This window comes from Polyodon spathula, chromosome 9, assembly GCF_017654505.1.
Source record: "Polyodon spathula isolate WHYD16114869_AA chromosome 9, ASM1765450v1, whole genome shotgun sequence".
Classification (NCBI taxonomy): Eukaryota; Metazoa; Chordata; class Actinopteri; order Acipenseriformes; family Polyodontidae; genus Polyodon; species Polyodon spathula.
In genome coordinates, this window is record NC_054542.1 from 23,019,217 (window position 1) to 23,041,499 (window position 22,283).

General features: G+C 41.4%; 1 protein-coding gene across 2 annotated transcripts in view; it reads right to left on the bottom strand.

Annotated features, from left to right (window-relative positions):
- Positions 1-306: 306 nt before the first annotated feature.
- appa (amyloid beta (A4) precursor protein a) overlaps positions 307-22,283 on the bottom strand; it is a 68,780-nt gene continuing 46,803 nt past the window's right edge. For both annotated transcript variants that reach the window (XM_041258919.1, XM_041258918.1), the window contains 9 exons: positions 21,349-21,423; positions 20,349-20,507; positions 18,454-18,582; positions 16,191-16,290; positions 10,473-10,694; positions 10,135-10,188; positions 9,693-9,793; positions 3,526-3,672; positions 307-2,984 (listed from right to left, as the gene is read on the bottom strand). In XM_041258919.1, coding sequence (XP_041114853.1) covers positions 2,883-2,984; positions 3,526-3,672; positions 9,693-9,793; positions 10,135-10,188; positions 10,473-10,694; positions 16,191-16,290; positions 18,454-18,582; positions 20,349-20,507; positions 21,349-21,423 — 1,089 coding nt within the window. In that variant the 3' untranslated portion in view covers positions 307-2,882. The remainder of the gene's footprint in view (positions 2,985-3,525; positions 3,673-9,692; positions 9,794-10,134; positions 10,189-10,472; positions 10,695-16,190; positions 16,291-18,453; positions 18,583-20,348; positions 20,508-21,348; positions 21,424-22,283) is intronic.

A 22,283-nucleotide genomic window follows, 5' to 3' on the forward strand; every position in this document is an offset into this window, starting at 1 on the left:
AGTGTTTTGGACTATGCTATTATACACAATCCAAAACGTACCCAAAACATCTTACACACCTGCTTTGTGGTAGAATGGTTTAATGTTTGTTTTACATAACCCTGGTACACAAAAGGCCCGACTCAGATCTGCAATACCTACTCATAATGTATTGTAATTTAACAGCTGACAATTTAAGGGTGCTGGCCTCCTACTTTTAAAGTACTGTGTAATCATGAAACCTTCTCCCAACATGCCCTCTTCGCAATACCCACCCCTCACAAACCTAAATCGTTACACAAAACCAAAATGCAGGACAGACACTTCTTTTTCCTTTAAAGTTTATTTATGTAATACAGTGTAGAAAGCTTTCTGAATCAAAGCAATGTTTGTACAGTCCCACAGAAGAAGAAAAAAATTATTATTTGCGAGTCCCTACTAGTTATTCTGAACCCAGAGCCAGCGCAAACCACTGCAGGCCTGTTCCACTGAGGGTCGGGGATAGGGGGCTTGAAGAAATTCCATTCATGGATTTAATAAGAGAAATAACAAAGTTCCTAAAATACAGTGGCCAGTCCTCAGTATAAACTGTAAATAACAAACTAATACCTATGTGCGGAGGTGAGGCCGTGTTCCGTTTGATCCCTGTGCTGTGGTTGAACAGGGTTGGCGCTTGTATATTGTACACCCCAGGATTATCAAGGCCGGGGTTGAATGGGGTCTACTACTGAACCCTTTTAGATCAGCAGTATCTGGGCCTGAAGAAACTTGAGTTATTTTTCCTTGTCGTCTATTGTCATCCACGAATACAAATTTATAAGCAATCAATTTCCTGCAACAAAAGCTAGCCAAAATAAAACCATCACAATCAGAAGCACATTGGTTAGGTATATATTATCCACACCACTTTGAACTTTGGGACAGTCCCGACTGGCAAAAAAACAAAAAAAGGAGACACACCCCTTTTGAGAATCGAATTAGAACAGCTTCTAACTCAACCTGATGGCATGAACCTGCAGGAATTAACTGGTTAAGAAACACAATAATACTGCAGGTGTGGAGTTTACAAAACCACAAATCTCCAGAGCTGTGTTTCTTGTCTTTGTTTGCGGTTAGGAATGTCTTCAATAGAATCACTCCGGCTGAAAAGTCTGGTCAACTTCAGGCCTTTGGCATTCTTACCAAAACAGAATTTGACTTTGATCCTCATTAGTAAGATGTTGAAAAAAAAATTTCTTTCAGCGCAATTTAGGCCAAAATGGATGTGCAGAGTGCTTGATTGAATGAACTGCACACTGGCATTTCTCCCACAGGACACTAACCATTCTGTGGAACAATAAAACTGGCCTGAGAGGATACCTTAGACAGTCAGGCTCCCTCACTCATCCCCGACATCCCAAACTTCAAAAAGGTACTACAGAATTAACAGGGACTCCTCGAAATATACATCTATTAAAAACAAACACAACAAACCTCAACATCATACAAAGGAAAAAAAAAAAAAAAAGAGTACAGAATGGAAAGGTGTTGAACAGCCTGCCTGCCCTGTGATCCCCACTTCTACCAGCCTGTAGCTATTCCTACACTCTCTCTGCTGTTACAGGACCCAACAAGTGATACCAGCAACCTGGCAGTGAGGAGAGAGAGAGATGCTGTTCCTTCATCCCTCTCCACCAGGCCATGCAGACGTCTCAACCCCGTGCTGGAGGCGTGAGAGCAAAGAAACGCACCGAAAACATTCCAAAACAGCAAGGTTTTTTTTTTTTTTTTTTCTATTCCTGTACTTTTTAATATCATAAACACAGAAAAAGCAGCAACCACCACCTTTACATGAATGCAACTACACAAAAAAAAAAATATTAATAGAATTTAAAAATAAACCTGAAAAAAAAAAAAAAAGTTGTAAGGAACTTCAACGGTAGTTTCTCACAATGCATAGTAAGCCAAAATAAAAATGTGAATTTAAAAATAAAAATAGCCTCCGACACCAGGAGGAAGAGAGCCGACATGGAAGACAAAGCCTGGACACAGAACTGAACTGATTTGATCTTAAAGCATGTTTCTCATTTTGTTTAAAATCACGTGATCACAAGATACTAACTTTACAATCCTGCTAACACAGTCTCTACATCTTAAAATAGCAGAACACATTTTTATGTTTTTTTCTTTGTAATTATCGTCATGCACTAAATAGTTACAGCTATCTTATTTATTTATACATTACACAGAAATAAAAAACATTCAATTTCAGCGTGTCGCCTTTTTTCTTTTTGGAGAGAAAAAAACAACAAAAAGCTCGCTGAAAAGTACATTTCACGAGGAACCCTCTGTCATCCAAGCGTCTAACACACAGCACAGCTGCCACCCGAAAGAGAGGGAAAGAAAGTTTACATTTAGTTTTTCTTCCTTTAAAATAACTGAATGCAAATACTAAGGGAATAGAAATGTACGTTCTGTTCGGCATGGAATACAAGTGCAGGGTATGGAGATTAGAAAAGACTGGTAGTAGGTAGGGCTTTGGTGATTAGGGATGAACTTTAAGTGTCCTGTAATAAGTCTTCACACAGCAGTGTGTAACAGAAACAGCTAGTGAATGCATGTGTGCAATGTTGAATTAGTCGTGTAGCCAAGCAGTGGAATATTAATGTGGGAAAATGTTAGTATTCCTGTTAGTACATACTGAAGTGAATTACATTTTAAATGCTGTTACACTTATTAAATGGTAGTTTGTGTTTTGTAGGTTGAGGCCATTTAAGGGTTAGGTAAAGAAGGAACAATTATTTAAAGGGTAAGGGTTAGGGAAGTAAGTACATTTTCTAGTTCTGCACTGTGTTTTTGGAAGGTGGGGGGTATGATTTGGGTTGAGGGAAAGAGGGAGGTGTGGGGAGGTGAGGGAAGGGGCCCTAGTTCTGCATCTGCTCAAAGAACTTGTAGGTGGGGTTCTCGTAACCGTTCTGCTGCATCTTGGAGAGGTGGCGTTCCTCAGGGGTCACTGCTGCGTCCACCTGCAAGGGAACAAGAGAGAGGTCAGGAGATCATCGCTCGCAGTCTGAGTGTGTGTGTGTCTGTTCATAACCATGTCAAGCACCTGTACCTTTCTGAATTTGCTATTGACAGCTGTTTACCCTGCACTGAATTAGCTTGTATGGTTTTTACTTATGGAGTTTTGTATGTGATGTAATAATTGTATGGAATTGTTGTATTAAAAAAACAAAAAAAAAAAAAAAAAAAAACTTGTTTTCACTTGGGTTAAATACAGGATTGAAAGACCACAATAGATCTCTTAAATATTTTATACAGAAATACATAATTTTGCAAAATCCAAAATTGCATCCCAATAAAAACAAAACTACTTTCAGCAGAACTGGTCTGTACAATTGACAAACAGAGACAGTGTGTGGTAATGGAGAGCTTACAATCCAGATCAGACTGCCTCCCTCCCATTCCCTCAGCTCACGACTAGACCACACTGCCTCCCTTCCAGTCTCTCAGCTCTCACGACTAGACCACACTGCCCCCCTCTCCCAGAAAGGACTGCCTACTCACCTCGACCACACCGTGATGGATGGAGGTGTACTGTTTCTTCCTCAGCATCACCAAGGTGATGACAATGACCGTTGCTATGACAACACCTCCCACCATGAGCCCAATGATAGCTCCTTTATTCGAGCCCACATCTTCTGCGAAGAAAACCTGAAAGACAAAAAAAAGAATGTGAGACAAATAGCAGTTCAAGAAACATTACTCAGCTCAACCAACCCCCCACCTCGTCTTCATACTGCCTGCTGTCTGTAGCTGTAGAATCGGCCTGATTTAGGTGATTGTTAAGCTGGCAGGAAGCCTCTGCATATTAAATTCAGAGTGAATACAGCACAGCAATAGACTCAGACTGTGATATCCGAAGGATCGACAGCACTGTCCACCCGTTGGTGTTAATCCAGCCTTGTGTAGGACCTGCCCTTTGGAGGGGCAGTTATTATTATTATTATTATTATTATTATTATTATTATTATTATTATTATTATTATTATTATTCCTTTGTTTTTATTTTTTATTTTTTTTAAATCTATGAATAAATACATGATTACTTAATCTCCATCCCAATGTTATAGAACATTTTCAAACCTGGTTTCACAATGAGTAGTCAAACGGTGAACTCCTGCACAACCCTACTTTAATCTCCAGTGATCTATAGTGACTTGAAAAGTGTGATAGGTCTAGGATCTAGGACTGCCAGCCTCACCATGTATCTGCGCTTCAGTCAGGACACCCACAGTTTGCAGGCGGCTGGAGCAGTAAGGTAATAGCACTGTGAAACATCAAGGCACTGCAGGTGGCCAGCAATCTGTCAGGGAGGTTTGTTGATGATGTGGGTTTAGCAGACAAGAGATCCAGACACCTTGCAGCACACCTAGACCGGCTACTTGAAGTTCGACTGTGTGTGTGTGTGTGTGTGTGTGTGTGTGTAATAGAGGGAGAACTCCAACAGCTCCTTTTAATAAACCACAAATTGTTTATCAAGCTATAACAGTATTTGACCATGTCATTTATAAACCACCCAATGCTCCTAGCCACATGCATGAATATTTAGCCTTGTTCTTTGCTTGTATCTTACTTTAACTGGAGAGAGGGTACCCCGTGTGAGCAAGTCTGACACACAAAGTAGAGGTCTTCTAGGAAGAGCAGTTCAAGCTTTCTAAAATTACAGTGGAATTTGAAAAAACTACATGACCCCAATTAAATGTAATAAAACAACCAATTGGGGGGGGGGGGGTTGGGGCAGTAATCATGAAGCTAATGGTCAAGACAGCTTAGAAATCAGACTTTAAACTCTCTGTTCACAAATCTGTGTAACTAGCTATTGCTGCTCCTGACTAGGATTCTGGGGAAAATAAACAGATCAAGAGGTAATGAGACAGAGAGGTAGAGGGGGGTGGCTGCTAATGGTAAGATCTTCACAGTAACAGTGGAAGGCTTCTCAGCAGGCTTCAGTTTCCACAGCAACACTCCCTTAGCAACAGTGCCCAGGAATCTACAGTCCCTGATAATTAACCCATCTGCTTTTAAGGATAGGTTTTCCTTTTCTTACAAGAATTATAAAAAGGGGGAAAGGAGACTTTTAGCACTAGTACAGACGTTAATAAAAGGAAAATTTCACAATCTATACATCTTTCAGACAGGAATATAGGTAATGCATCTATCCATCATTTTGACAGATCTTATTTACCTCACTATCTGCAATCCTCTTTCACCCAAGAGATGCCAAAGGGTGTGTACGAGTTTAGATACCAGTTACTGGTACAGCTCTTATGCTTTATGAAATTAACAGATGATGCATGTATTTGGCCCTGATGACTTACATACATCACAAATATGCTAAATAATCCTGCTGCGAGCTGCAATACAGTACAATAAACTGAAACGCAATTTGTGTCGAACTACATCTTCACCTTGAACATGGCTGATAACACTACACTTCAATTACAAACCAGCCAATCGGAGTACTGTACTGCACACCCAAGGGAATACTTCCATTGATTTGATCTCTGCTCTACTGTGCTAGCGAATATTTTGAATCTTGTTTATACTAAACGTTCGCAACAAAGGAAACTACCAAGACAGTTAGCACTTGCACTGCGATAGCTATAATCTGTGTGAATTCGAAATGTGTGATTACTGTTAGATGTGGCACTGGGTGGACAATGGTTTAATTGTTCTAGATATAGGACCATTCCTCAATGGATTACCAGACTCCAGTTTCCTCAGATAATTTGGTAGAGGAAACCTGCAGGCTCAAGAAAAGCTCACTAAATTTGTGCAGTTCTGGATATGGAAACGCCTCCCAAGTAAGCACTCGCCATCAGCCCTTCATCAAAGTTAGATCTGCTGTCATGCTCATCTTGACTGACCTTTAGTATACCCCATTTCCATTGCCCATCCAAGCCGAGCCAGAGCCAAGCGGGGCTGGCCTGTTCGGTCAGCTGAAGATCCTGTTCTAGTTTTCACTGTAGAGCCATGGTCCCAGTAGGATTAGCCATTTAAAAACTGATATCAAGTTTATAGTAAATTAATGAATACAGTTAAGTGAGCATGTGTTTTTTTTTTTTTTGTTGTAGAAAATCGGTACTATACCAACAGAACATAGAGCAGTGATGTTACCTTTTCACCGCATTGCTATTTACTTTGCTTGCACTTTGTTTAACATTAAAACAATAAATTAGACCACTGACATCCAACAAAGGTGCAGGCACTTTTTTTTTTCTCCTTTACACAACACTTTGCTTGTGGTTATACATTTCTTTAACAGTTTACATGAGGTGACTGAAATAAGGATCACTCTTGTTGAGCTGTAGGCTTATTTATCGTTTAGCATACAATGACTACCTACAAGTGTCAATTATAACTATGCTCAATTGTTTTTGTACAATAACATTTATTTTCCGGTATAACATGCAAAACAAATGTGTTGAGGAATGGAATTAATAATATGCTCCTTGGTCTTTACAAATTCACTGAACATTCTTTGAAGTTAAAAAGGTTAAAAACAATGATCAATTTAACACTTGTGCCTACATGCCAATATTACCACCAGGCTGTAGGGGGCAGTGCTTTCACAGATCTCCTGTACTGGAACTTCAGTGTGAATCATGTTCAACATTGTCCAGATCCAACACTGCAGCATGACTCAATGTTTAAAAGGAAAATGTAACTAATAGTTAAAATTAGGTTAATTTGTCATTTATATTCAACAAAATGTAAACTTCCCTGCACCTTTAGCCACTTCTCCCCTTTTCCTCTGTCACTTTGGCCACCAACGGCACTTCTAAATGTCAAGCACTTATGTAAAAATATTTGTCAAAACCCTTGATCTCACTCTGCAGTCTAAACTGATTTCTTCCCCCCTGCTCATTCAGGAAAACACATTTCTACTTTCAGCTTTATAATTGGGACATGTGCTGTAATTAACATGCAATACAATTTCACAATATATTTCTGTATTAGGGCTTTAAGTAAGCTACACAGATCACAGTACTGGGTTGTCAATGCAGATGTGCTGCAATTACAAAAGATTTAATTTTAAATGCGAACCAAACATCATCCAGTGTACACAGACAATCAAGAGGTTCATTCCTCTGGTTCATTTCTGCAGATGCTTGCAGTGATATAGTATTGTTATCAGTGCTGAGGTTACACATTACAGCAAGATTCTTCTGTGAGGTTTAATAAATATTTAAGCAGTGTTAATGTGCTGCTCTGCCATTCTGTGTGTGTCTGTGGTGTGCACGTCACGTCTCCTCCGCTAATCTGCTTCTGAATGCCACTTCTACCTGCCGGTGGCAAGACACTGGTAAAGCAATAGAATGCTTGTTATTATTTTGTTTCTACTAGGGCTATTCCCATTAATAAATTAAATCGCACCGATTATTCAACTAAAGTGTTGATCGCAGATTATTATTTTTTTTTTATTTAAAATTGTGCACAATTACATTTTTTTATATAAAATAAAATCAACCAATAGAAACGTTGCATTTTCTCTGCAGCAGTCCAATCATAACTGAGCGGAAGCGGGACAGAAACAGTTGAAGGTATTCTACGCCTCGGCTGAATGGCTTGAGTAAGTTTAACCAATTGGAATGTCAAAGATCTGCCCTGGAGCTGTTCAATCATTAGTGAGCAGAGAAGGGACATTAATACGATAGGGTAGCGGTGTAAGAATAGTTGAACTTTGTGCGATATTGATTGTTAAAGAGATACCCAAACCAACACAGGAAGGGGAGGGATATACTCACCACTTAAATGTAAATTATTAAAAGGCATCCATGGCTTACCAGTAGCTGTCAATTAAAAAAATGAACACTGCTGGAACTCTTGTTCCGTACAGAAAAGGTGATCTGGAACAGCACTGGCTACAGCAATCTAGGCTATCTAATGATGCCAGCACAAAAACACGAGCGTTCCCAAATCCACTTGTGAGCCACTGTAACACTCAAAACTTTTGGACAAACCCAGATTGACATTCAACTGGATAAGCAGAAGCCTAGGAGATACAACACACCACAACGAGCAGCAAGAACTGGTAATTATGTGGAATTACTTTCTCTGATAATTTCTATGACAGGATGCTAAGCAATCACTTGTCACTAGCCACTGTATTCTCGGGTACCACAAACAAGATTCAAAATGACTTAATCTCTTCGGTGTCTCAGATTTTTCTAGATGCAATAAGAAGTACTAAAGAAAGCCAAGTACATAGCTGTAATTGTAAATGCAGCTCAGCTGTCTTGTGTTTTCAGGTATGTGACTGACAGTGGCCCGAATTAAGAGTTATGTGAATTTGTTACATAAACAAACAAACAAAAAAAGATATATATATATATATTTTAGATTCTATTGAGTATTACTATGCAGGACAGCCGCTGTAAGATTGTACCTTTATTAAAAATGTGGACTAATTAATCTACAATTAGTCAACAGATACCCATAAATTAACCAAATCAAAAACTGAAAAAAAATGGAGGGACAGTCCTAGTTTCTACATGTGTGCTGCTACGAGTGCCTCCATAAATCCCCAAATTCTGATAAGCTCAATAAGTGGTTCTCTGGTTCGCAACTAGTATACACTTTAAAAATTTACCAATTTCTGAACTGTCACTTTTGTAGTTCACCATTCAGTACTTCCCCTACTCTTGACTCAAGCAAACATGTGTAATATATGTGATCGTTTGCAGACCAGGCTCTATAAAAAGTATCTAAGTCATACAGCAAATGCAATAACTGAAACCTTGTCTTGAATTGTGATGGCTTGTGACTTTCTCTTGGGGTCTTGATTGTGTTTTTCTGAGGGTGGTGTTTGGTAACAGGTTTATTTATTTATTTAGCTACTTAATTTACTTAAAACTTCACTCACTGGGATAGACTCATGAGAAGCAACACCATATTTTCATTAGCGGCCCAGGGAACTGCAGGTACACATTAATCTGTTACAGCAATCATATCAACATCACAGCCATGCACCACATTTATTACACAAAGAACCGAATAAATGAAACAAGGTTTATTACAAAAAAAATTAATAAATAAATTAACCCTTTGCGGTCCTATGTCGGACCAGGTCCGAAATTCCGATTTTCCCTTTCCGGTCTGGTATCATCAAAAAGACATAAAGCACAGGTCTCTAGTCATTTTTTTCTCTGGAAAAAGCAGAGAAAACCATTCATTGGCCGAGTGAGACCGACAGGAGCCGAATGGGGAAAAAAAAAAAAGGGGGGGGGGGGGGGGGGGGGCAGGGGCGTGGGAGCAATATAGCTAGCAGTTGCACCACAGAGATAACGATGGACACAAACAAAGGAGGTAGCTGCTTCCGCATCCAGCGCTCAAAGAATATCATGGACATTTGAAGAGCTTTTTGAGCTGTTATAGTAAAATAATGACATGGATCGCATTATTTAGGAGTTTGGTGATAATCCTCAGGAAAGGATTCATCAGTATGCACATCTATAAAGAGGTATGTGAAAAATGCAGCGAACAAGGGCTGGGACTTGGCTGGAGATCAAGTAATGATGTCGTTTTGCCATGTAATGTGTTTTAAACCTGTTTTACTCTGAAAAATAATAAATTTAAACAGCGTGTGTGAAAATAACTTGGACCTGACCCGCCTGACCAGCGCTAAATAAATGGACTCCACAAAGGGTTAAACAAGGTTAGACTCTCACCAGTTTCTGGTGGTGCACCTCATATCCAGAGTTGAGTCGGACCTCTGCCTCCATCCTCACTTCAGGGATCTCATCCATCTTGACGCCAGTGAGGCCGGAGCCTGGGGGAGGAAAGGGGGGTGAGACAGGCAGGAGAGGCCACTGCAGCAGAGGGGGGTGCTCCAGCTGAAGAGGGTCTCTGAACTGAACCAGTCAGTTACACTGAATATACTTGAAGACTAAATGACCTTTAATTACCAGCAGAAACCCATGACATAATTGTGATTTTGGAACGAGAGTAGGGAAGGGAGGAAGAAACCTTTGAGAAACAGTTCAACATATTATTGGGAAGCTATCTATGTACAACAACAGCAAGAGTGTCAGCTTGTACATGAGAAGAGGGGTGGAACTAGAGAAGGGAGAGGCGATGGGAGGGAGATAGTGAAGGAGTAGCGGGATGTACCTGGCCGGGTGGTGAGTCCTCGGTCAGGAGCAGGTCGAGCATCCACAGGCTCCACTGGGGAGAAAAAACAAAGAAATCAAGCCAGGAACAGGACAGTCATGGGGTCAAAGGTAATGTCCATCCTTCTGCAACCACTTTAATAACTACAAAAAGCTACTTATCTTCCTTAGGTGTTTCTGACTAAAGGAATATATCACCCATACACCTCCTCTATGGGAGATTCTGCTAAATTAAAGCAGCAGTACAGCTATTTCAAATAGGTGGTATTTAGACTAATTAGACCCCAGTCTATATTTCTGCTGTCCTCCCTTACACCCCCAGATATTACAGACTCCTACCTTCGTTCTCGGTGTTGACGGGCATGAAGCCAACGGGGTGTATGTATCCCAGCCCGTCCATGCCGATGCCTCCCTCCTCGGAGGGCAGCATGTCGATGGGGGCAGTACGGCTCTCTGTTAATGAGGGCATGAGGGCATCATTCCCGTAGCTGACCCGAGGCTCGCTCTGCAGGGCTGACAGCTGCTCCTCCACCTCATCCTGCTCCTTCTTTACCAGCTCATCTAAAAAGGGGAGAGTGGAGTGGGGAATGGTCACACACACTGAACACAGGGGGCACACGACCACACTGTACTAACACACATTCCATTTCTCTCAACACCTCCATGTTATATCTGCCGTATATTCTATGCATGTGGGTTCCTAAACTTGCGACTCTATTTATGTCTTCCCTCACTCAGACTATTGTTGTGTTAACCACATATAACTATTTTGTATCTTCTTTATACACTCCTAGTGTCAAACATTATCCCCCTTTTCCAGAATGTATTTTCTTTGACGCTATCTATCCTGTTTCTATGGGCTAAGGAAAATGCCCATTTTCTGCTTAGTTGCAGAAAGAATCTGTTCAATTGTTTAGCTTTTTTTTTTGGTTCCCTTTCAAGTACGAAATGTAATCATTACTGAAAGGTTATTTACCTCCTAAAAACCCAAATCCTGAATGCTTTATACCAAAGCTGCTCTTTGAGCCTGTGACGCAGTTGTGACCCCGTCTGAGTGATCTAAAGCACTGCAGTCACAGATCTCAGCACCATTTTTCCTTCCAAGACTGACCTGATCGGAGAGCTTTGTTCAGATAAGTACATTGTTGCTTATCTCTGTATATATTGCGTATTTTATGTGTTTTTACACATTTTGTATGTGATAATTAAATGAATTGGATTAATAGTTTTTATATTTACGCATATTTGTGTGCACTACAGGCTGCTGCTAGTTAAGTCTTGCTTTGTGCCCTGCATGAAGCCAGCGGCTCAAGTCGCCCCTTCCCAGAGACCCAGCAGCTTAAGTCGGCTGAGTTTTTGCTCTCCCCCCAGGCTGCATAGTCAGGCAGGAGTTTATTTTCTTTCTCATTTTTGCTAATTAGCACCATACAAGACGCAGGCTCAGCCACAGGCAAAACAGAAGCCCTAGGAGTTTGCTACCACAGGCCAGGGCCCCTTCTCAGGGAACCATCTGGACTATTGGCACCACAGACATCTGGGTGCCAACTACTGTTCAGACCGGCTATTCTCTATAATTGATGCATGGTCATGAGGCATGATTACAACATCAGTCACAGACAAACAAGATGCTGCTGTGGTGTCTTAGGAGGCGACAGCTCTGCTACAAAAACGGTCTACTTGCGTGATAGACCCCCTCGAGATGGAAGAAGGGTTCTACTCCAGATACTTCCTAGTGCCAAAAACAAGACAGTGGCTTCAGACCGATAGTCTATCCCAGACAGGTCAACCGGTATCTAAGCTGAAGATGTTGACAATGCAACAGCTGTTGCAGTCAAATCAGAGTGTGCCTAGACTCCAGGTACATGCTGACCACACTGTCTGATGAGTCTAGAGAACAGCCACCTGGTTTGAGCTCTTTCAGCTCAGTGCTCATGGTAGTAGCGTTCCAGAAACTTCTTCCATTGGGTGTCCTGCATATGTGTCCTCTGCAGTCCTGGTTCAATCGCAGGGTCTTCCAACTCCACGTTGAACCACGTCCACCTACTGACAGTGTCCCACCTGTGTCTAAGGACCCTCTCTTAGAGGAAACAGCCAGCCCATCTACGTCTAGGTGTAGCGCTGGGTAGTGTCACCAGAAGGGAGGTCATCACCACGGACACGTCTAGTCTGGCCTGGGGCGCTGTGAAAGGTATGTGGGAACCTCCCAAATTTTTTTTTTTTTTTTTTTTACACAAGGCTCAAGGGAGACATGTTCTTATACGGACAGACAACACAACAGTGGTGGCTTACATCAACCACCAGGGTGGCCTGCGGTTGCCCAGTCTCCTTCGTGTGGGCCGCAAGCTTTTGCTGTGGGTGCACAAGAACATCCTCTCACTGCAGGAAGTTAATCTGCCTGGGGTGACTAAACGGGCGGCGGACCACCTCTCAAGGAAACTCCCCAGCAGTTCTGAGTGGAGCCTGCAGCTCGGGGTCTGGCCCTTGAAAGGCTGCATACGAGCCATCGGAGACTTTCCAACAGGGTTATTGACACCCTACAGAATGCCAAGGTAGCGTCCATGCGCTCCCAGTATGGGTACAAGTGGGGCGTCTTCCAGACGTCACGGCTGCCTCGTGGGTTCGACCTCACAACTTGTTCCATGGCAGTTGTACTGCAATTTTTGCAGGACTTTTCTGATGAGGGGCAACTCCCCTTCATTTTAAAGGTCTATCTGGCAGCTACTTCAGTTTGCCATGTCAAGACTGACGGTCTCCCCAGAAGCTAACTTCCTGGTGCGCAATTTTTAAAGGGGCTAAACAGACTCGTCCACTGATGAAGGACATTGCTCCTCACTGGAGGCTAAACGTGGTGCTTAATGCACTCATGAAGCCTCTACTTGAACCTATGCATTCAGCTGAACTGAAATTGCTATTGTTTAAGGAGACTTTCTTGCTCGCTATCACCTCCGCAAAGTGAGTGAGTGAGTAGCAGGCATTTATTTATTTATTTATTTTCCACAGAGGCCAGGCCAAAGGTCACGCTCTGTATCAATCCTGCCTTCTTGTCGAAGACTATCTCGGCTTTTCATGGATGCTTTCCATCCACCTCCTTTCCAGTCTGCCAGGAAGCAACAGCTCCATATGCTCTGCACAATTTGGGCCCTGGAGTATTATGTTGGCAGGACAAAAAGTTGGAGACAGTCTGAACAATTTTTTTGTCTGCTATGGGGCAAAGTCCCGTGGTCAAGCCCTGTCTAAGCAGTGGCTGTCCATGTGGATAGCAGACACGGTCAAGACTGCCAATGAGCTGGCCAACTCTCCAGAAAAGCTCAATGCCCATTCCACCAGGGGCCTCGGTTTCCCATACCTTCACTAGGTTTTACAGACTAAATATCGTAGCTCCTAAATAAATACCCATTCAGTAATGGTTACATTTCTATTTCAGGGAACCAAGGTTATGATAATAACCTAAAGTTTATATCGTCAATTAACTTGTTTTTGGAATTCAAAATAAGATCCCGCGAGCTTGAAAACACACACACTTCCAGGATCATGTGGGATCTCAGTATCTGCAGCACAGCAACTGAAGAAAACACACACAGCAAGGGAACAGTAAGGGATTATGACAGCAAGGGACTACTGGAACTCAAAATAGATAAATAAAAAAAAATGTTATTACATGGCTATCTACAGCATTCTGTCTGCCTGAGGGCTACTCAAGCTTCACCTTTACATTCTTAGCTACTCTTCTCACATAAAAGCCATAGAACAGAAAATATGAAGCTAAAAATCATGAGTCAAACATAACTTCAGGTCCAACAAGCCACAGGAGAATTGTCTGAACCACCATCTTGTAGATCAGGGGCCATACTACAAAAGCATCCTAAGTGACATTCTTATTTTATCTTCACAGATAGAAAGTCCTAACTACAAAAGTTTAGGAGAGCTGATATTACAGAAAATGCTCCCCTAACTTATTTCCTATCTTAATTTAAGATAGGAAATAGCACATTACAGAACATTCCTAACTTGGTCATTTCCTAAGTTTCTTTCCCAACATTTAGGACCTTGGGGAAACCTTTCCTATCTGTCTGTTAGAAAAAGAAACTAGTTAGTTTGCAAGATCTGAACAAACCAAACAAAACCCTAAAAAGAGAAAATGATGCACATGTATTATTGTTGCTGTGCTTAAGATTTTAAGTTTTGTATCGCACAAGTATTTCTTTGGGTCTTATTATATACAGCAAATTCTACAGTGAACCATAATGATCCATTGGTATATTAGGGCTAGCTGTAAGGTCTAGATCTAGCCCCACCTCCTGAGGTAGTGGTTCGTGTTATGCACGGGGCAGCAAGAAGGACGCACTCACAAGTTACTGTTGGGGATTATGACTATGGATATTTTAAACTTTACTGAGTAATAAGATATTAAGTATTCTGTCATGTTATTGTATTACACAGTGAGACACTCCATTGAACTATAACCAGTGGCTCATATGTAATATAACTCGAAAAATACAAGTTTAGACTCTAATGTATAAAATTATATTACTGTACACTTTCTTTTTTAAATAGTGATATTTATTGTTGTAACTAGATTTTATTATAGATTTTTCTGTGATCAAAACCTTATTCTCTTCCCAGATTAAAATTTAGAGCCCCACGTTTTTGTTTAGATGCCATAATTTAAAAACATGTGTATTCAAGTGACAGTTACCTGAAGCTTGAGCTGTATCCTGTTCTAGTCAGAATCGGTCAGTTGTTTACGGATAAGATTGTCGTTAGATAGGATTTCCTAAATAAGATTAGGACAGGGGGAAACACTTAGGAAATTGTAGGCACTGCTGACTTAGAAAATGCTTCTGTAATACCAAGTTAGGAAAAATCCTATCCTAGCCATGAAAGATAAGATAGGAAATACTTCTGCAATGCAGTCCCTGGTTCATAAAAGACTTTGGTATTTTTTATGCAACAGTCAGAGATGAGAAGTGTTCTGAACTTCAAACATGTCTCCCAGCCCTGTTTCTGCTGGAGCTGCTGAAAGCTGGGAGAATAACATCAAAGTGGCTCTGGTGCTGGCAAAGCTGGACTGCCCGAAGCTGCAATTATCTCTCTTCCTCGTCCAGCCAATTAGCCAGGTCTACCGGGAGCTGTGGAGATATCCCACCCAGCAAGAAGCCGGCAGCTGCTCACGGGAGACTGCACTCTTAAACACACACGCAAAAAACTGCGGAAAACTACCAAGCCAATTACTGCAGGAAATTCAGATTGGACTTTTTAGCGCTTATTAACACTTGTTAATTGCCATACTAGAAATAAACACAGCAGACAGTTTAAGTAAGTAAGGTTGTTTCACTTTTCAACCTTTAAAACAATCCCTTCAATCCCTCAAAAAGCTAAGTGATCCTCCCATTGTTGCAATTTCAACAGATTCTTCACTGCATTTGACTGATCTCCAACTGCAACAAAACAGCAGTGTTAGAGCAATCATGCTGCAGATTGCATCACAAATACCTGTGTTCTTAACTTCTGTGACAATTATACAGAGATTACAAACTCCAAAAAGGATCCAGGCTAATAGGTCTAATTTGAGTTGTTTACATTTAACTGTAATCCTCCTGGGCTTATTCCCAAGGACATACATTAATTACCCAACTGAATTCTCTTTACTATCTGGCTGCTGCTTTACTGAAAGACACCTGATCGTATGTGAGAATGCTGGATTTAATCTAAGGCTTGGGATGTAGGTTCTCTTTGCACTATCTCCTGAGACATTCTTGAAACAAGATGCTTCATCTAAATGTGCTTCTCTTGGTGGAAACTGTTGAATAGATAAACACAACGGCTAGACCTTCCCCTGATGGAGTCAGGTCTGCAGCTCCATAGCAACAAAGAGAAGGCAGCTGTAGGAAAGTGATTAGTGCTGTGTGGAAGACAGGTTTGAATAGCGCAGCAGTTACGAGCGCTGGGTTGCAGTGTGGAAGGCAGTGGGTTTGAACAGTTCAGTGTTTAGAGTTCTGGGTTGCAGTGTGGTGAGTAGCAGGCCAGAGGGTGTATCTGGGCAGCTCAGTAACTCACCCACTTGATCCTGGATCTCTTCTGCAATGCCGGGCACCTTATAGAGCAGTCCTAGACTCTGATTCATTCGCTCCTCGATCACCCGCAGGTGAGTCAAAACCTGAGGGATGAGAGGGGAAAAGATGAGGCAGAGGGGGAAAGGGACAGGGAGCAATAAAATTATAGCGGGGGTGTTTGTGAGCAAGTAGAAGGAAGGACAGCAAGGAGCAAGGCATAATAAGGACATTTGAGAAGAGAGAGAGAGAGCGAGAGAAGTAGGGTTCAGTCTTACAAGCAACAGATGCGTGTTAATCACCTCTGCCTTGAGTCAGGGCGAATTGTGTCGAGCAACAAGACCGTCAGCCCTGTATTTCAGGATATTTAATTAGCCTGTGGTTTGGGTTTTTGCTAAATTCTGATACCAGCCAGCACCTTGGCTGTTCTCCACAGTTAGATTCAAAGATCTGTTAATATTAGAAGCCCAAGCGAAAAAGGCCTTGTCTTTCCAGGTATGCAATAATTAAGGCCCTGTGTAAATCGTGATTTCACGGGCTCCGCGGAAATTATGAAATTAGCCCAAGACAGTGATTTTTACAATATTAAGAAATACAAATAATTTCATAATTATTTTTATTTCATACAAAATAAATAAATAAATAAATCACATTAACGAAACTGTACAGCTGTTATTTGCCTGCGTGTAATATTCGCCATGCACACAGTGCTGTGCAGTCATTGTGACGTCACTATATGCAAACTAAGTGGAAAATTAAAATATTACACACTATAAACAAGAAAATAGATGTCTCTAAAGGGTAAAAATGTGCCTGCAGCAGATCACATAAAGCAGTATCCAGCAGGAGTTTTACAGTGATGGAGGTAAGCTCTTCTGTACATCCTGCAACTTTACTGTAGATCACTACCGAAACTAATCTGTTGACAGGTATTTAGATTCACAGAAAGAGAAAGGCAGAAATCCAGAACAGTACTGAGACTGCTTTACTTGTAAAGAAATAAAAAACGGTGACTTACATATTCCAAAAGTCCACTTAAAACTGTGAAGCACAAAACACATTAAATTTGGACCTGACAGAGGTGTTTGTTACAGAACAAATGTTACAGAAATTCTTCAGACTAAGTGTATAAAATGGTGTAATGATTTCTTCATGAGCCCAGCTGAGACATGAATACTTACCTAAAGTTGCCAAGTATCACAAGCAGGGGATTATGGAATTGGTAAAACAGTCTGATAAGGTCGACAGATGCTCAAGATCACTATATTTTACACACTGTATTTGTTTTGCAAGACCTAAATGGTGAACATGCATCTGACATACCAGAACTGAAAGCTGTCCTTGCAGATACACTTTACCTACAGGCTGTTAATTACAAGACTGTTTCTCAAGCTATTGTAAAGTGCTTGAATAACTTTGACGTCGATTTTGATGTCAGTGCATTTATCTGTGTATTTGCCGTTTAAAAAAAATACAAAAATTTAAAAAAAGAAACACACTGTACACATAATTTAAAACAGATTTCTGTGCACTACCGTGAATACACTTTGAAAGAATTTCCACAATTTTCACAGGGCCTTAGCAATGATGTTTCAACATTTATCCTGGAGGTCTTCTTTATCACCAGTGCAATCAGGTAAAGGGTATATAAATGCTAAGTAATCCCATGTGCAGCCTCTGCCTGCTTGCATTCCTACAGCAGAGTGGGCAACACAAGATTAGACTGTCATGTCAATCTTCCATTCTAATGCTAATTTTGACGTTTCCAGGGCAACCAGGGAATGTCAGCTAAAGGGAGGTTCCTGTTAGCCCTTCACACTTTAGAATGCAAGTCTCCAGAGGTATTTAACAAAAGTGCCAACTAAAATGTGACAGGCATGAAACAGGCTTATTAAATTATCCCTGGGCAGTACGGCTGCTGCTCGGGGCAGGGAGGGTAGTTTTTCAGCCATCCCCGAGGACTGGAACTAGCCAGTGCTTTAACACAGACCCACTCAGTAAGACTTCCTAATGCTACAAATGTAAAAAGATATGTTATTTTATACATATCCGATGGAACCCAGGAACCAATTAAATCGGATATGACAGGTTCTACTGTAGAAAAAAATAATCCCCTACGCAATAATGCAATAGGGGTGGAATAGAATAGTTTGAAGAGAAATTGATTTGAGAAAAAAATATCTATTATCTAAATATCTATAAAAATATACATTTGTTATGTGAGAGGTTAAAATAATACGCACAAGAACTTATCCCCATACTAATCCTACCTGGGGTCGGATCTGGGCAGCCTTCTTGGGGTCGACCATGTGGACGTGCTCAAAGTGCTTGAGTGTGTGCTGTCGGTCTTTTTGCTCGGCACGCACATACTTCTTCAGGAGGTTGAAAACATGACGGGGCTGGAAAGAGGGAGAGGGAGATGGAGAGGGTTTAATGGTATATTCCTAGTCCAACAAGCAACAGTATTAAAATCACTTCTCTAATCACAGGCTGAGTGGATCAAGCAACAAACAAACAAACAAACAAACAAACAAACAAACAGTCTCAGAATATTAGGTTACTATCATAACCCTGAAACAGAAATGTAACCGTATGGGCGTTTCTCATAAGCCCCCGAAACCTGATTATAATATGCCAAAGTTGCTTGTCCGACCCAGTTACGCAGTCATGCCCACCCCCGAAGGTATAAAACGACTGTTTGCACAGATCTCAGAGTCATTTTTCCTTCAAGCTTGCTGCAATCATGAATGCAGCAACCTTGAAGGTTAATGGTTACATTTCTATTTCAGGGAACCAGGGTTATGATAATAACCGAACATTCCCTTTCAAGGACGAAATGTAACTATTACCAAATGCGTGAGTATACCCAAGCCGTCGCAAAGCAATACTGCAGAACGACTGGAATGCTACAAGGCTAAGTCAAGAAGCTGCCTTGTGCGTTACCATTAGCAACCCCAGTAACAAGTAGCTAGGGCTAAAAACTCTAGTTCCAAAATATATATTACAGCATAACTAAAATATCACATAAATTAAGATAAACATAATAAATCAGCAAAAATTATACAGTCATAAGCAGCAAGTACGGATACCAGGTTCCCATCAGGTCAGAACTTGAGAGGAATAATGGTGCTGAGATCTGCGAAAGCAGTCCTTTTATACCCTAGGGGGCGGGCATGGCACAGCAGCTTTGGTATATAATATTCAGATTTCAGTGTCTTTAGGAGGTAAGCACCCATTAGGTAATGGTTACATTTTGTACTTGAAAGGTAACGGCCTGTGATGATATTGACAAAGCTCAATATAATATCTGTTATAGCTTATGACTGGGGGTAAACAGGCCATATATTTCAAGACACTGGGATTCACACCGTTGCAGTTCTAGAAATGAGCACCATGTGATCTATAATGTCATTTAATGTGTTCTTATAAAGCACAGGCTGGAACACTGGTGAAGCTTAAGTGCGAGTGCCTTCTACCGAGTCATCTATAGTTTAACACTAGAACTACCGGGCGTACATACATACCTAGAACTACCGCAGCGGTCTTTTTTACGTTCTATTAAAATGTGTTTAAACCTACTGCAGCGTCTCAAGCTATGAAACTGTTCTGTGTTAAACGTAGTCAAAATCGCATGTTTATTTTAAACATACCAAACATAGCGCTTACCTTTAATTCTGATTTCCTCACTCGTATTTTCTCATTTCTTTGTAAATCAGACATTTTGATGTTATTTTTTGTTTTTGAAGCCTGCTTGTTACACATGAGGGAAACCTGTTACACCACGAGCACTGACACAAGACTTGGGGGTGGTGTTGGAAGGGGACTTATGATTGCAAATGCTGGGGTATAAAACAGAATGGCTTTAGTAGCTCAGAGACGACTTTTAACATGCAGCGGGGAGCTTACGACACTCTGTGAAGCAATAGAGAATAGTGCCTGAGATTTGTTTGACTGTTTTATACAGGTGTTTTCTGTTTACCTTTTTATTTTGTGTCTGAGTTCGACTGTTAGCTATTCAATGGTAATTTCCATCTCCGGTCTTGCAATAGCTGGTTTGGTACACTATTATTACACAAGTAAGACCACTCCGGTAGTTCTAGTGTTAAAATAGTCATTCATACATTCTCAGGTAAAATTAGTATTGACTCATTTCAGCGACATATACCTTTGGGGGATCGGCCTGCAGTGCAGTGAGGTAGTTCTCGAGGGCGATGCGCCTGCGGTCGTTCAGCATGGCCTCCACACGCGCCATGTGAGTCTCAACCAGCTGCTGCCGCTCGCTCGCTGCCTCCTGCTCCAGAGACTCTACCTTCTCCTGGAAGTGCTGCCAGAGAGAGAGAATGAGAGAAGTGAGAACACGAGAGAAAAAAGAGTGAAAGTGTGGAAACAATGGGGGAGAGGGGGAGAGAGAGAGAGAGAGAGAGAGAGAGAGAGAGAGGGCATGGGGAGATAACATGAGGGGAAGGAGATGTTTGGCAGTCTTTGTATATTTACTGGGTGCAGGAGTGTATACAATGGCAGCACAAGCTGTGAAACTAACAGAATTAGCTGTCATTCTTATTCAATGTACTATTTAATGACATTAATATAATCAATACAGTAATTGCTTCTCTTCTCCTGAACTGTACATCGCTAAAGGTCAGGGTCGAAGAGGTGAAATTGGCTAATTACCAGCAGCCAGAACAAGTGAGGAATGTTCAATGTTTTGGATTTAACACCATGTTATCTGCTTCTGCAACATGATCACTTCTGAGCACACCTCCCTGCTTGGTTCACCCAACTGCTCTGCTGGGTCTCAATCTGCTGAAAGCCCTCTGGAATGAATGAGACTGATGTCTCCACATTGATGCTTATGGAGGACAATATGCAGGATGGGTATGGGGGGGCAGAAGTGTGTGTACAAGATGGTTAACAAGCCAGTTTGACAATTTGCAGTTCTGCTTTGTTTAAAAAAAAACAACAAAAAACAAGTTCCTATTGAAATGGTACCTGTCAGATGTACAGTATTAAATAATAAATTATGTTTTGATCTATATCAGTAATTGTATGTGTAACTTTAATCTCACCTACTCCAAGATGAAGAGTCATTTTCTGGCCACTGGGGTTCACAATGTTACTGGCATGTTTCATTCCTAATTTTCCACAGCAGCCTGCTTGCTACTCACCTGGATGACAGCCTTCTTGTCAACCCGTGGCATGTTCTTGGCCTGCCTCTCTGCCTCCTCCCATTCTCTCATGACCTGGACAAAGACAGGGATAACCTCTTACATCTACAACTCTGAATAAAACAGCTTTTCCAGTAAGCAAGCACTTCCAAGAGGTGTATTGTTGAGCGGGTTTCATTGCTACACACCATGATGTAGAAATGTGCCATCTTAGATCGGGTTCACATGTATGTTGTTTAGGATTGGGAAGACTCTTCTATTGAGTTAGGAGAGAAATAAGCGGTGGAGGGAGGGCAACCAGTCCAGTATTGAGTTTTTGGAGGCTACTGGGACAACACCAATAGAGAAGACAATAATTCAGATCCATCCAGTGTGACCCTCAGGCACCAGGAATTGCCTGTTTATGATAGGTCTCTTTATAAACAAAACCAATCAATCTGCATGAAAGCAGGAGGTTTTGCAGAATGTTATTGTTACGGGCAGTTGAGTCAAATGGATGAAAGGGTAAACAGAAAGGGAGACCACTGTGGCTGCCCATCACAGCACCTAATGGAGCCCACGCACAGCCCTGCTCAGCGTAAGATCACATCAAATTCCTCTTTTCTGTGGCTGCAGGCTTCAGTGGTGAGCATTAACACTGGAGTTCATCATGCATGGAGGTCACCGACACAGCCAGCATTGCAGGTCCTGGAGCTTTGTCAGACCTGCTTCTGATAAGAACGAGGACGGCTCCTTGAAATGCACACAATCAGGTGACTCAACTGGAATGTGCACAGAGGCAGTTTAACACTGTCTGAATCTCCCTTAGCTCATCATAGTCACAGCTCAGCAGTGTGCACAAGCCTGCGCTACACTGGAGCCTGAACTCATATGGGTCAAAGCAAGGTTGGGCATGGTTAGCACTATAATAAGATAGATGGATTGGAAAATCAGGT